The following is a 16,261-nucleotide window of genomic DNA, read 5'->3' on the forward strand; positions in this document are numbered from 1 at the left end:
GTAAGAACCAAAAATTTGATAGTTATTAGTATTATAGAGATTGATTTTTCTTATTCCTTGCTGAAGTTAAGAGTAATATTTAGCCTTCTATTTAGTGTTAGAAGGTATAACTAAACAGTAGAGAGGTTTTTTAAATGAGCTAAGCTTTGTATAAACTGAGAATTTTTAAGTTATAACAATGTAATTTGAACCCTTTGTCTCTTTTTTCCCCCCTTGTTAGAGGAGAACATATGATGCAGGTTAGAGCCATCTATAACAAGAATATCATAGAAGGACCTATAATTAAGTTAATGATTCTCCCAGACCCTGAAAAACCAATTCGTCTCAATGTTAAATATGACAAAGATGCTTCCTTTTTAGCAGGGGGTATTTTCACTGGTGAGTAAGTCACAAATTTCAAATAAATTTGTAATGATAATTTTCTTTTTTCATTAATGGAGTAAATTATTTATCCTAGATGTTTAGCATGATAAAAAACCAAACCTGCAGTAGTCTTTTAAATGGCAAGGAAAGTACATTTGGCTTAGCTTTGTCTTCTTTCGTCTCTGTCCCTACATTCCCTTAATGGTCAAGAATGAACTGAAAGTTTCTTCATAAACTGAGAGCCTGTTGTGATTGAGTTTGTGATTGTTCATTCACTGGATTGTGAAGTTCTGCAAAAGAAACATGAACTGCTAAATGGCAAGAACTATATGGGCTCTACTAAATAGGTTGTAATGTCATCTTCAAACAAATAGAACCAGGATTGTTTAAACTTAATTGGGATGAAAGTACATCAGATCAGAATTTATGATTAAAGATATTTCAGAACAAAAAAAGTTTCCTAAATACCTGCTATGTCCAGGCACTATATTGGGCTCTTCGTTCCAATAATGTATATGACAATTTCCAGTGAGTTCTGTCTAATGCAGGAGACACTTAAGTAAGCAAATAATTTCAGTGGAACGCGGCAGGTGCCAAATCAGTAGGAAATGGTATTTATTACAGGTAATTTTCTTGAAGACCTCTGTTTTCCTAAATGGATGCATTCCGATATGTAGTTATAAGCAATAGAAACAAGCAGACCAAGTGCTCGCTTCGGCAGCACATATACTAGAAACAAGCAGACCAAAAAATTTAGATTAGAAAATCATTTTTAATAAGTTACATATATACATAGCCTTTATACTCATAACTTTAAATCTGTTTTGGGAGATAAGACCTATTTCCTGTGATTAAAAAATTATATCCATCATATGGATGCCAAATGAATGATAAACATAAGGGAAATACTATATATAATAATAATTTAGCTATTGTATGCTATTGAAAATCATAAGAGAAAATAAATACTGTATTCTCGGAATACATAAAGCATAAGGATTTATGACCAGTTGCCTTAACTCTGGGTTGCTGAGTATCCACAGTCTAACCTTTTGGTCTTGCCTAGTAGAACTTATAGCATTGCAGACTGTGAAAATAAGACAAGGGACTAATAATAGCAAAGATGTATGTGTTAGATTTGTGGAGGAGATTTAGCACTAAAGAGAGTTGTCTGTCATGATTAGTACATTTTTATAGACAGATTATTGGGGAATGCTGATTACCGAATGGTTTTGTTTTCTTCAGAATCTCATTAATATTTAAACAAGATGTACATTTTAAGACCTAGAATTATTTAACCAAATCTATTAAGTAAACCAGAAAATAATTTTTTATTATTCACCATGACAGATTTTATGATTACTGTTATTTCTGAAGATGACAGTATCATTAAAAATATTAATCCAGCACGTATTTCCATGAAAATGTGGCAGCTGTCTAACAGTGGGAACCGACCACCAGCAAATGTGAGTTCTGGAAAGCATTGTAGAAGTTTAAAAGTAGCTCTTACATTTAACTTAAAATTAAATGTAACTTAATGTAAAAATGCACTGTGTATATGCTGGAGAACTAGACAGTAGCCCACTTCATCACTTGAGATTTTAAAAATAGAATATATCTCAAAATTAAGTGTTGATGCCTTTGAAAAAGAGTAGCCGATATTGTGGTATTTCTTAAACTTTTAAGATATTTTACACTTTAAAATCATCTAAAGGACAGTGGCACAGGGCAAAAAGCCGTAGAATACCACTAAGAGGTAATATAGAAAATGAGATAGTAAAGAGATATGATTGATATACTTACAGGATAGAGAAGTGAGTGTAGAGTGGTGAGAACATTTTGAGGGTCTAAAGCAGCACAGTCCAATAGAAATATAATACAAGTCACACATGACATTTATATTTTTCTAGTAGCTACAGTAAAAATGTAAAAAGTAAAATTAATGTAGTTTTAACTTAACATCAAATTACCATTTCAGCATGTATTCAGTATTTAAAATTAAATAAACACATAAAAGAAAGTAAAATCTCATTTTTGAGATTTTATGTTACCAATTCTTTGAAATTTCCTGTGTATTTTATGCTTGTACCACATCTCTTTTTAACCAGATATATTTCAAGTGCCCAGTAGCCACATGGAGCTATTCACTACCATGCTGGACAGTGTAGATCTAAAATAAATCTCAAATTGGAAACTAAAACATATCAGAGTGTCTTAATTTAACAGTGCCTTTCAGGATTTATGATTCATTTTAATTACGTGTTTAGGAAACTAGCTTCCTAAATTTATACTGTCTCATCAGGCTGCTATTACCTTAAAACTATGTCACCACCATTGAGATCTATTGTGTGCCCTTTAATAATGGTATGTCTTTATGACTAATCACACTATCGAATCTTAAAATGTATTGTAAAGGTATAGACATATAACTGTATGTGTATGTATTTGTAAATCCAGATGTGATCTGTATTTGCATTTGGTGAAGGTAATATAAGGTTTTATCCTGAATATACTATGTTAAATGTGATTTCTCCCTCCCCACCTTCTCCCCTACTTCCCTTTCTAGGCAGAAACATTTAGTTGTAATAAAATAAAAGATAATGACAAGGAAGATGGCTGCTTCTACTTCAGGTATTTCCCAAATTATTTGATATTTTTATGCATAATTTGTTACAAAGTGATTTCAGCCTTGATGGTGTTTGTCTCCTCAACTTGGGGAAAGTAATTTATGACTGAAAAAATATTCGTATCTCTTAATTTTTCTTAGGAAGTATTTTGAGAAAATGTGTATTTTATTTGTAAGCTTTATAAAATGGTTTGGGGAAAGACTGTTGTGATAGTTATATTAGCTTTCAAAACTAGGAAAGCCATCTGAAAATAATTACATTATGTTGTCAGAGCACTTTATAATTATGTTATTATATAGGAGATTTCTGTACTTCAAAATTTAAATGTTATGAAGTAAAACAGATTGAACTAGTTTTTTTATGGTTTTTAACTATGTTACTTTGATTTGAATTCACTTGAATTGTTGCTTCTGCATTCTCGACCTCTACTTTGAAATATGAAAATTGGCTTTGAATAAACTATGTCCAATTTTTCTTTCATTTATTTTTAAATGAGAAATATCCTTTTAACTTTTAGACTAAGTTTTGTTTCTTCAAATGTATTAGTCTCTTAAATCCTGTAGAAAACAAAAAGTGCAGTTATAAACATTGTTACAATAATACTAGCATTTATGATCGCCTGTGTATTAACCTTTATTGAGATCTTTGTTTCTCCATGTGGTTTCAGGTTATTGTCTGTTATTTCATTTTATTTTGTAGTATTTTCCTTGAACATTTCTTACAGGCCAGATCTAGTGGTAATGAGTTCCCTTAGCTTTTGTTTTTCTGAGAATGTCTTAGTTTCCCTCTCACTTTTGAAGGACAGTTTTGCTGGCTATAGGATTCTTGGCTGAGGGTATATATATATATTTTTAAAGCATTTTGACTACATGGTCCATTGCCTTCTGGTCTCCAGACTTTCTGACGAGAAATCTGATCAGCTTCCGGAGAACCCCTTGTTTGTCATGATTAACTTCTCTCTCAATGCTCTCCATAATCTCTCTTTGTCTTTGGCTTTTGAAAGTTTGATAATAATGTGATGGTGTGTGTGTCTTTGAATTTATTTTACTTGGAATCCGTTGAGCATCTTCAATATTTATAGTCATGTCTTTCATGAAACTTGGGAAATTTTCAGTCATTCTTCAAATATACTCTCCTCCCCTGGTGAGAGGGGACACTTGCTAGTGTCCCAAAGGTCCCTGAGGTTCTGTTGACTTTTATTCAGTCCTTTTTCCTTTCTGTTCCTCAGAGTATAATATCCATTTTCTTCAAGTTCACTAATTCTTTCTTCTTCCTGCTCAAATCTGCCTTTGAATACTGGTACTGAAATTTTCACTTAAATTATTGTATTTTTCAGCTCCAAAATTTGTTTTTGGTTTCTTTTTAGGTTTTCTGTTTCTTTATTGATATTTCCATTTTTTCTCTACGTCACTTTTATTTTCTCCACATCTTCCCTCAGTTCTTGAGCATCTTTAAGATAGGTATTTATTGTTGTTTTGTTACTGTTTTGAGAGAGAGAGAGAGTGCTTGAGTTGAGGGTTAGGAGCAGAAGGAGAGGGAGAGAGAGAATCTTAAGCAGGCTCCACGCTCAAAACACTGAGATCATGACCTGAGCTGAAATCAAGAGTCAGAAGCTTAACCCACTGAGCCATCCAGGCACCCCTAAGACAGGTGTTTTCTTAAGTCCTTTCTAGTATATTTGCCATCAGGTGTTTTTCAAGAACAATTTTGGTTGACTTATTTTTTTTTACTTTGAATGGCCAATGCTTCCTGTTTGTCTTGTGGTTTTTTTGTTAAAAACTAGACATTGGAATCTAATAATGTTGTAGCTCTGGAATTCAGATTCTCTGCCTTACCCAGGGTTTGCTAGATTTAATTTTATTTATTTTTTTTTTTGTTATAGGCTGTTTGTCATGGATCAGCCTTAGGTGTAAACTTAAGGTCTTCTCATGTCTTTTCTGACCCTTTCTCTAGGCATGCGTGGTCACTTTCTAGTTTTTTTTTTTTTCTCAAAGATTTCATTTATTTATTTGAGAGAGAGAATGAGAGAGAGCACGAGAGGGAAGAGGGTCAGAGGGAGAAGCAGACTCCCCGCTGAGCAGGGAGCCCGATGCGGGACTCGATCCCGGGACTCCAGGATCATGACCTGAGCCGAAGGCAGTCGCTTAACCAACTGAGCCACCCAGGCGCCCTCTAGTTTTCCCTTTGTATGTGGTTGTTTAGTAATGTCCTTTAATGTCTGGGTTTTGGGGTTTTTTTTAAGATTTTATTTATTTATTTGACAGAGACAACAGCAAGAGAGGGAGCACAAGCAGAGGGGAGTGGGAAAGGGAGAAGCAGGCTTCCTGCCAAGCAGGGAGCCCGATGCGGGGCTTGATCCCAGGACTCCGGGATCATGACCTGAGCCGAAGGCAGACGCTTAATGGACTGAGCCACCCAGGCACCCCTAAAGTCTGGTTTCTAGAAAGGAAGAGGGGAAGGAAAGAATGCTGGCCCTATTAGTCCCCAGTTACTTCAGCTGGAGGATGAGGGGCTTGCAACAGTGGGGACTGGTGCAGGAACAATGGCTATTTGCATTTTGTGTTTGCTCCTCTGTGACAGAAGCAGCAATCAGAGCTTGGATCCCCAGTATTTGGAGGGTCCCTCACCCTCCACCTGGTTCCTATAGTAAACACTGCTCCAGGGACGTACATCTGCCTGCCATGTGTCTGGGAGGTGGGGAATGAGTAGCTACTACTGTGCTAAGCGCTGAAATTGATCAGAATTAAGTGCAACTTACTATCCAAGTTTTTAGTAACTTTCAGAGTTCCAGAATAATTACATCAGACAGATTCTGCCAGTTCAGTTATTATCCATACAGGGAGACAGATACCTGGTGCGTCCTGCCCCCTGGTCTTCCCAAAATCCTTTCAAAGATCTCTTTTTAAAATTCTTTAGTCATCCTCAGTAGGGTCAACATGATTATATTAATATAATATTGTTATATTAATATATTCAGAATAACTGTACCAAAGGACTAGTTTTTTAAAACCTCTTTAATCTTTCATTAACAGATGCTCTTTTCATTAAAAAAAAAAAAATTCAGTGTGCACTTTTTGTTAAGGCAATGTCAGATAGCTATGTGTTTCTAAATACTGAGTTTTATTATGTTATGACAGACAAGTAACAAAATATACCATCACTGTCCTTATTTTACGCTATGATAACATTACCTTAGGTCTTTAAGGTATACTCATGTTATTGCATGGGACTGATTTAGACATCCAAGAAAGCATATACTGCCTTCTTTTCAGTCTATTAAATTATCTTTTAGTGTATAAATCTATTAAAATGTATGATAATTGTGCTATTGTATTTCAAATATTTGTTTTAATGGAATCTTACTTTAGCATTCCAGGGTATCAGAAGGAACAGGAAATCTTTTAAAAATAGGCACACATTTTAAAACTATAAAAAAGCAGTTGCACACCATGTGAATTTACCAAATGCCAATGAATTAGACACTTAAAATGGTTAATTTTATTTTATGTGAATTTCATCTCAATAAAAAGAAATGTTAGGGTGCCTGGGTGGCTCAGTTGGTTTTGATTTCGGCTCAGGTCATGTTCTCAGGGTTGTGATACTGAGCCCTACATCCAGCTTCATGCTCAATGGGGAGTCTGCTTGAAATTCTCTCTCCCATGTCCCTCACCTTATTCCCCTCCACCCACTTGCTCTTTCTCTCTCCCTCTCTCCCTCTCAATAAATAAATAAAATTTAAAAAAAGCTGTGTAGGGGGATGGGCAAAATAAGGGAAGGGGATTAAAAGGTGCAAACTTGAAGTTATAAATAAAACATGAAGATACAATCTACACTTTAGGGCATATAGTTACTATGTAACAACTTTTTATGGTGACAAAGTAGCAAGATTTATTGTGGCGGTGGTTACTTCCTAATGTATATGAATGTTGAGTTACTATGTTGTACCCCTGAAATGAATATAATATTGTATGTCAACTGTATTTCAATTAAAAAAATAAAATTTTAAAAATGGTAAGTCAGAAGGAAAGATTTTTAAAAATCATGTACACTGTCAGTTATACATGTAATATAATAAAATACATTTCCATACGTTGGATATATTTGAATGCATGAAAATATTTGCGTTCCTAATGTGTGTCAGTCACTGTGTTTGGTGTTCTGCGTATAATCTCAATTTTTTAACCTTTTAAAAACAGAAAATTCATAAAGTTAAAAAGATAATGCAGTTTTGTGACTTCTTCCACAGTGAATTTCTGTGCAACCATTATGGAAGTCAAAAAATAAAATATTGCCAGTAAGGGGAAGCCCCACCTTGTGTCCCTCCCAATCATTACCTGCTTCCTTTTGTAGTAGTTTGGTTACCATCCATCACCCTACATAGCTACATTTTTTTTTTCTTGTAGTGGAAACTTTTAAGATTTACTCTCTTAGTAACTTTCAAATAAACACTACAGTATTATTAACTATAGTCACCATGCTGCACATTACTTCCCCAGGATTTGTCTTTTAACTGAAACTTTGTATCTCTTGACTTTCTTTCTTCATTTTCCCCACCTTGTCCATCTCCCAGTCCCTACCTCTGGCAAGGATCACTCTTTTCTTTGTATCTGTGAATTTGAGTTTTTTAGATTCTACACATAAGTGAAATAGAGTATTTTTGTATTTGTCTCACTTATTTCACTTAGCATAATGCCTAGATAATATTTTGGATGCTGTTGTAAACAACATCCTTTAAAGTTTTTTATTTTACATTTGTCGTTGGTTACAGAAATCTAATTGATTTGTGTATATTAACATCGTACGTAGCCAGCATCTCTCCTAACCTCCTTAATTTCCAATTTTATTTATAGATTCTTTGGGATTTCAAATATATCACATTCATGTCTGTGAATAATGATAGGTTGATTACTTTCTAGTCATTGTACATTTTCTCTTTCTTGCCATACTACATTGGCTTGGACTTACAGTAAAATGTTAAATAGACATGATGAGAGTGATGATCCTAATTTCATTCCCAATCCCTAATTTCATTGGTAGGTACCTTTATCAGACTGTTACTTGTAAGAGAATTTCTATTTGTTATGAATTGACAGTAGATTTAATCATCATTGAGGTAATATGTGATATTTTTTCCTATTTTAATGTGCTGAGTTCTACAGAACATTAATTTTCTGGATGTTCAGTCAGTCTTGCATTACTGGAGTAAACCCAGTTTTATCATGATGCATAACCTATTTTATGTATTGGTGGATTGGTTTTGCTAATTGTTTGGAATTTTTCCATCTACATTAATGGGTCAAGGTTGCCTGCACTTTCTTATATATTCTTTTTAGGTTTGGTATCAAGTCATATATTCCTTACTACAATAACTAGGAGAAGTGGTCCCGAAGTCTTGGTTTATTTTCTGGTTTTTGTGTGAGAGTTTGTGATAATTTCTTCCTTAAATGTTTGATGGATTTCATCAGTGAAGCCATCTGTGCCTGGTGTTTAGGGGAGGAAGGTTGTACTTACTGATTCAGTTCCTTCAAATTCAATAGTTATATGAGTATTTGTATTTCCTGTGTCATCTTTGGTCAGTTTTAGTAACTTAAAATTTTCAATTTGTCAGTCTTACCTAAATTTTAAAAGTTGTTCACAATTTATTTTGTAGAATCTAGAGTGATCTCTCATTGTTAACATTATTTGTACTTTTTTTAAGATTTATTTATTTGAGAGAGAGAGAGAGAGCACGGGAGGGGGGAGGGTCAGAGGGAGAAGCAGACTCCCTGCTGAGTGGGGAGCCTGATGTGGGACTCAATCCTGGGACTCCAGGTTCATGACTTGAGCCGAAGGCAGTCACTTAACGGACTGAGCCACCCAGGCACCCTATTTGTACTTTTTGTTACTTGATTAATCTTACCAGGAGATTTAAACTTTGTAGGTCTTTTCAAAGAACCAACTTCTGTCTTTTTAAAACTTCTTGAGATTGTTGCTTAATACATCTATTTTCAGCCTGTGTATACTATATGTGTATATAAACATATACATACATACATAAATGCATATGTTTGTGTATACATATATATGTATGTTGAGCTTTAAATTTCCCAAGTATTTTTCATTGTATTTTCATTATTATTTGGATCAGAGTATTTTATAATTTCCATTGTAATTTTATCTTCTACCTATGGCTATTTTTTAGAAGTATATTGTTTAATTTCTAATTGTGGGATTTTCTTATTCTCTTTCTCTTACTGATTCCTAGATTAATTACGCTGTGGTCAGAGAGCCTGCCTTGTATAATTTCATTCCCTTGAAACTAATGGATAATTGTTTTTCCCTTTGTGGAAAACAGTATGTGCATATGGTCAATTTTTATAAATATTTTATGTATACTTGAAAATTATATAAACTGCATGTAAAGTACAGTGTTCATTAATTCAAAATTTGATAATTGTTTCATTTTTCTATATTTAAATTTTTTTCTATATATTTTAAATATATTTTTCTCTATTTTTTTTTAAAGCGTGTAGTAAATCTCCCATATTTGGTGTGGATTTGTTTATTTTCCTCTTAGTTATGTTAGTGTTACTTTAAGGCTATATTTTATTTACATAAGACTTAAATTATATTTTTCTGACAAATTGAATTGGCTATCATTATGAAGTATTCACCTTTTTCTCTGGTAATGCTTTTTGCTTGGAAATCTACTTTGATAACAGTATACCAACTTTCTGTATGAGTGACATGCAGAAGCCACCTTAGGGATCATGAGAGTTAGTATTTGTATAAGTATCTTTTTTTTTTTTTTTTTAGATTTTATTTATTTATTTATTTGACACAGAGAGCGAGATCACAAGTGTAGGTGGGGGGCAGAGGGAGAGGGAGAGGGAGAAGCAGGCTCCCGGCCCAGCAGGGAGCCTGATGCAGGGCTTGATCCCAGGACCCCGGGATCGTGACCTGAGCTGAAGGCAGATGCTTAACTGACTGAGCCACCCAGGCGCCCCTGTATAAGTTACCTTTTTTTCATTACTTTTGTATATTTATATTTTAAGTGATCATTTACAGATGGCATTATAGTGGCTTTTTTTTCTTTTTCTTTTTTTATTATGTTAATCACCATACATTACATCATTAGTTTTTGATGTAGTGTTCCATGATTCATTGTTTGCATATAACACCCAGTGCTCCATGCAGAACGTGCCCTCTTTAATACCCATCACCAGGCTAACCCATCCCCCCACCCTGCTCCCCTCTGGAACCCCCAGTTCATTTTTCAGAGTCCATAGTTTCTCATGGTTCGTCTCCCCCTCCACTTCCCCCCCCTTCATTCTTCCCTCCTGCTATCATCTTTTTTTTTTTTTAACATATGTATTATTTGCTTCAGAGGTACAGATCTGTAATTCAACAGTCTTGCACACTTCACAGCGCTCACCATAGCACATACCCTCCCCAATGTCTATCACCCAGGCCCACCATCCCTCCCACCCCCCACCACTCCAGCAACCCTGTTTGTTTCCTGATATTAAGAATTCCTCATGTCAGTGAGGTCATATGATACATGTCTTTCTCTGATTGACTTATTTTGCTCAGCATAATACCCTCCAGTTCCATCCACGTTGTTGCAGATGGCAAGATTTCATTCTTTTTGATGGCTGCATATAGTGGCCTTTTTTTAAAGGTTTTATTTATTTGTCAGAGAGCATGAGGCTCACAAGCAGGGGAAGCTGCATGCAGAGGGAGAAGCAGACTCCCTGCTGAGCAGGGAGCCTGACCCAGGACTTGATCCCAGGGTCCTGGGATCACGACCCGAGCCAAAGGCAGATGCTCAACCGACTGAGCCACCCAGGTGTCCCTATAATTGTTTTTTAAATAAATCTTTTAGTTGAAAAATTTAGATCATACAAATAATTACCAAAGCACTTGTTTTTTACTCTTCCAGTTTTTTATTTGATCCTACTATTCTTTGTTCCTTTTTCTTTTGAATTTATTGTTTTTGGTTATGTTTTACTCATTAACTTGGTAGTTAATACAATCTTACTCTCTACGTGGTTTTTTGAGAGATTACATGCGTAGTTGACATACTATACCAATGTGTGATGACACTCTGCATTTTTTCACTCTCCCTTTGGTCAGTGCATGAATCTTAGGACACTTAAACATCACTTTCTCTCCTGCAACTTAGATACCTTTGTTGTGTATGTTAAACCTATTAATACATTATTTCATATAATTAGTGTTCCATTTAGGTTTACTAACTCATTCTTTCTGTTAATCTTCAACTCAGGTTTTCCATCTGGTATCATTTTCCATCTGAGGAAGTTCCTTTAGTATTTCCTCTAGTGTACATCTGGTGATGAATTATCTAATTTTTACCTGAAAATATATTTATTCCACCTTCATAGTAGAAGAGTATTTTTCTTGAAAATGATACTTTATTTTTTTATTTTTATTTGAGAGAGAGTGAGCGAGAGAGAGAGCACATGAGAGGGGGGAGGGTCAGAGGGAGAAGCAGACTCCCTGCTGAGCAGGGAGCCCGATGCGGGACTCAATCCTGGGACTCCAGGATCATGACCTGAGCCGAAGGCAGTCGCTTAACCAATTGAGCCACCCAGGCGCCCAAAAATGATATTTTATATTGGCAGTTTCTTTCATGCAGTACTTTTAAGCCAAGCCTCACTCACTATCCTATCATTTATGTTGAGAAGTTAGCTGCCGGCTTTTTGGGGGTTTTTTTGGGGGGGGGGGGACAGAGAAAGTGCTCGTGCGTTGGTCCAGGAAGGGGTAGAGGGAGAGGGAGAAAGAGTCTTAAGCAGATGCGGGGCTTGATCTTAAGACCCTGAGATCACAACCTGAGCCAAAACCGTTAGTTGGACCCTTAACCAACTGTACCACTGAGGCACCCCAGCCTTATTGTTACCATGAGAAGTCATTATTTCCACTCTTCTTTGGTTGTTTTGAGTTTTGTTTTCAACAGTTTTACTGTGACGTGCCTATTCATGGATTTCTTTTTATTTTTTCTTCTTGGTTTTCATAGGCTTTGATTTTATGGTCTTTGGGTTTGATAAATTATCAACCATTATTTCATCAAATATGGCTTCTGCTTATTTTTTCCCTCTTCTTTTTCTGGCACACTAGTCCTTAAAATATTCTGTCTCTCATCCTCTTTTTCTCTGTTTGCCATTCTTTTTTGTCTTCATTCTAGAAATTTTCTTCTAAACTTCCTTCATTAACTAATATCTATTCAGTGTACCCAATTTGCTTTTAAATCCATCTTCCAATTTTCAAGTTCTGTTTGGTATTTTTAGTGTTGTTTTCTTTTTTAAGGTCCAGTTCTGTTGGAATTCTCAATCTTGTTTTTATCCTAAGAAGCAGTAACCAGACTCTCCAAGTCCCTCCTGGTCTGTTTCAATGGGCTCTTGTTTCTGTTGGTTTTCATTTTAGTTCTGTTGTCTCTTTATGTACCTGTTTCTTGTTGTTTACCATACTTTTTATTTATGAATTTGGAAATAATTTGAGGTCTAAGGTATATTCTTCAGGTCAGGTTTACATTTGTTTCTGTTATCTGGGCCAATAGCAGTCTGTTTTCATTTCAGTCCAGATTCATATTGGGATGATTCAAAGCTAAGTTGTTTCTCCCTTGGGACCTGGTTAGATAAAGCCTGGTATTACAGGAAATATTTGTTGAATGAAGGCAAATGTAGTAATAGTAATTATTTATTTGTTTACTTTTTGTGGAAAGAACAGAAATGTTGATGATTTGAATTCCTTCCTCCTTTATTTAAAAGTTGTCAGTAATCTTATCTCTTTCTTTTTAACATAGGGATAAAGCAATTCCTAACAAAGTGGGAACATATTGTATCCAGTTTGGGTTTATGATGGATAAAGCAAATATTCTTAACAGTGAACAGGTTTGCTTACTCTTTTTATATACCAAAGTTAGCGTTACATTTTCTTGCTTAGTATAGGAATGAAATGGTTTTGTTTAAAAGTGGATTTTTGGATGCAATTGATAATAAAAATATAAATAATGCAATTTTCGGGAATATTAGAATATTTTTAAAATACGTTGATTAATATGACCCAATGCAGAAGTTACTTTTCCATTTCTCTTTATTTCGAAGAATCCAGTAAGCATTTTAGTGTATATCATGGTAAGGTTGCTCCTATCAACCATACACGAAAATTTTTCAGTTAATAACATTTTGTGTACTAGAATTCTGGATAATGAAGTTTAAGGTAGTTTTGATAAACATCATCGCCATTCGATAGATTAAATTTTTAAAAATTACCTGTATTTTTAAGATTTTATTTATTTATTTGACAGAGAGAGAGACAGCAAGAAGGGGAACACAAGCAGGGGGAGCAGGAGAGGGAAAAGCAGGCTTCCCGCTGAGCAGGGAGCCTGATGTGGGGCTCGATCCCAGGATCCTGGGATCATGACCTGAGCCGAAGGCAGGCTGAGCAGGGAGCCCGATGTGGGGCTCGATCCCAGGACCCTGGGATCATGACCTGAGCCAAAGACAGATGCTTAACTGACTGAGCCACCCAGGTGCCCCAGAAATTACCTGTATTTTTAAAGCCCTTAAATTTGTTCTTAGATGGTTGTTAACATTCCAAAAATTTATCTCTGATAAACCTTTGTTTTTTTATTTTAAAAAGTAAGTTGATTAGTTTTAGGGGATTAATGGAAATCTATTTTAGAAAGTAAGATTGCATTTTATTTAGTATATGCTAGCATTTTTTGTCTTACTCTTAAATACTGAACTATCAATATATTGTTAATCACAAAGCTGTTTTTGTTTTGTAAGGTTATAGTTGATGTTCTACCTAATCAACCTGTGAAGTTAGTTCCTAAAATTCAGCCAGCTACACCAGCTGTTTCAAATGTTCGCTCAGTTGCCAGTAGGACCTTGGTCAAAGATTTACATCTTACTATTACGGTAATGTTTATTTACTTCCAAAATTGTAAAGAGTAACAAAAATTATTTCTAGTTTTAGTGTGCAAAATAGTTACTTATAGAGTCAGATCTTAATTATTCAGTTTAAGGTTATAGGGAAAATTTGTGTGGATGAATGAAATACTCAAACACCTTTGTACTTTAATACAAATAGAGAATGTATACATACAGTATATCCAGGTATACCAAGTAGAACTGACTAAAAAATGCAGAAATTTGCCTTTCTTATTACATACCTTTTTTTAATGCCCTGTATCCAGTATGTATTATGAATTTGTGTGAAGTAAATTGATTCTTCAGTGTCCATTTCACTGATGAGAAAGAAGGAAGTAATTATTTTTAAGAGGACTGCTCTGATGATTGATCATAGTGAACTCCTCAAAGCTTCTGATTACTGGGAGAGTAAGCAGCAATAAAGCTGCCAAGAATATTAACAAAAACATGTAAACACAGTAGTGAGACTTCACCTTTATGGAAAATTTTCCTGTGGGATACTTCTTTCAGTTTCCTGTTTTTTGTTTTTTTATTTTCTGTTTTAGACAAGTGACTCATTCTTCTCCTCCCCCAGATCAATAGATGCTAAAAGTACATAACAAGGTGAAATTTTAAAATGGGAGTCCTATTGATACAGAAAGTTATAAGCCATGGTATTAGATGGAAGTCTCTGGTTCTTTTATAGTTTCTGGAATTATTTCCTGCCTGTGGAGCTCTTAATCTGAGAACTGAATTCTGTGCTTGGGAGTAAGAAGGATCAGGATAATTTAATATTTAGGGCTTACCTCATATTTTCTGATACGATCATGTCCTTTTCTGGGCTTATTCTTCTTACCAGTTCTTCTAATTAGTTTTTTTATTGTTTACTTGAAGGATGACTACAACAATCATACTGGAGTTGATTTGGTTGGCACTGTTGTAGCTACCATTAAAGGTTCTAATGAGGAAGATACGGATACACCACTCTTTATTGGGAAAGTGAGAACACTCGAATTTCCCTTTCTGAAAGGTTCAGCTGAAATTACGGTAATTTTTATGTCTTCTGGTAGATAGTATTACTGTATTTAATAGTATAAACCACAGTGTTATAATACCTGTTCTTTTGTATGTATAACTATGAAAATGTTCTAAGTATAACATTAAATTAGAAAGTGAGTGGAAATATTTTGTGATTTTGCTGTAAGCTATTACAAATTAAACCCCTGGAATTATTATTACTCTGAGCAAGAACTACTTTTTCCTTGTGGATGACTGTTCACTCTGTAATGATTTTTAGCTTCAGTGATAATATATTCATGTATTCATATATTTAAAAGTTACCATTCTGTGGATAGAAACAGAATATAACATAGCCCAGGTAAAATGTATACATAAATAGAAAAATGTAACAAAGCAGCTTATCTTTGTTACTCTTTTTTTTCCAAAATGGAAATATTTTTACTTATATAAAAAATACACAGTGCAAACACTTAAAAAACAATAGTTTATCACCGTTCAGAGATGATGATGATTAGCAATTTAGTTACTTATCCCCCAGACTTTTCTCTATATACACAAATACTGCACAGATACCCTCTATGTGTATGGTTTATATACATGGGTGGTGTATAAAATTTCATTAATATAGTAGAACTCGGGCGCCTGGGTGGCTCAGTTGGTTAAGCGACTGCCTTCGGCTCAGGTCATGATCCTGGAGTCCCTGGATTGAGTCCCGCATCGGGCTCCCTGCTCAGCAGGGAGTCTGCTTCTTCCTCTGACCCTTCCCCCCCTCATGTGCTTTCTCTCTCTCTCATTCTCTCTCTCTCTCAAATAAATAAATAAAATCTTTTAAAAAAATAATAAAAATATAGTAGAACTCTGCTTTTATAAAAATTTTATTTAGTACACTTTGATATCTTCATCAGTATGTATAACCTACATCATTGTATTGATGATCATAATTTATTTGATCAATCCTAAGTGGAAATTTAGTTTCTTTCCAAAGCTTGTTATCAACAGTGCTTTTGATCAGGTTTCTTCTGTGTGTATCCTTTTGTATATGTCTGATTGTTTCCTTAAGAAATTACTAGACGTAGAATTGGTGGCAGGGTATGTTCATTTTAAGCCTTCTGGTAGTTAGCTCTTGCCAATTGCTGTCCAGTTTATATTCCCATCAGAAATGTGTGTGTGTCTATCATAATATTACCAACCCTAAACATGAGTGGTTTTTGGAATTCTAACCCAAGTTGCCTGTATTTCAGAAAATACTTTGTTACTAGTAAAGTTGAACATTTTTCTCATTCTCAATCTTTTTAGGATTGTTCCTTGATGCTTTTTCTTTTGGAATGTTCATCATTT

At 34.8% G+C, this 16,261-nt stretch overlaps 1 protein-coding gene across 5 annotated transcripts in view; it reads left to right on the forward strand.

The window, feature by feature from the left end:
- The window catches only part of SMCHD1 (structural maintenance of chromosomes flexible hinge domain containing 1), a 139,473-nt gene that overhangs the window by 84,366 nt on the left and 38,846 nt on the right, over positions 1-16,261 (forward strand). For all 5 annotated transcript variants that reach the window (XM_025886893.2, XM_073898459.1, XM_025886895.2 and 2 more), the window contains exons 32-37: positions 221-378; positions 1,714-1,829; positions 2,930-2,994; positions 12,793-12,880; positions 13,781-13,912; positions 14,798-14,950. In XM_025886893.2, the coding sequence (XP_025742678.1) occupies positions 221-378; positions 1,714-1,829; positions 2,930-2,994; positions 12,793-12,880; positions 13,781-13,912; positions 14,798-14,950 (712 nt within the window). The remainder of the gene's footprint in view (positions 1-220; positions 379-1,713; positions 1,830-2,929; positions 2,995-12,792; positions 12,881-13,780; positions 13,913-14,797; positions 14,951-16,261) is intronic.

This window comes from Callorhinus ursinus, unplaced genomic scaffold (assembly GCF_003265705.2).
Source record: "Callorhinus ursinus isolate GAN/ISIS: 27379988/994484 unplaced genomic scaffold, GSC_fseal_2.0 scaffold11, whole genome shotgun sequence".
Lineage (NCBI taxonomy): Eukaryota > Metazoa > Chordata > Mammalia > Carnivora > Otariidae > Callorhinus > Callorhinus ursinus.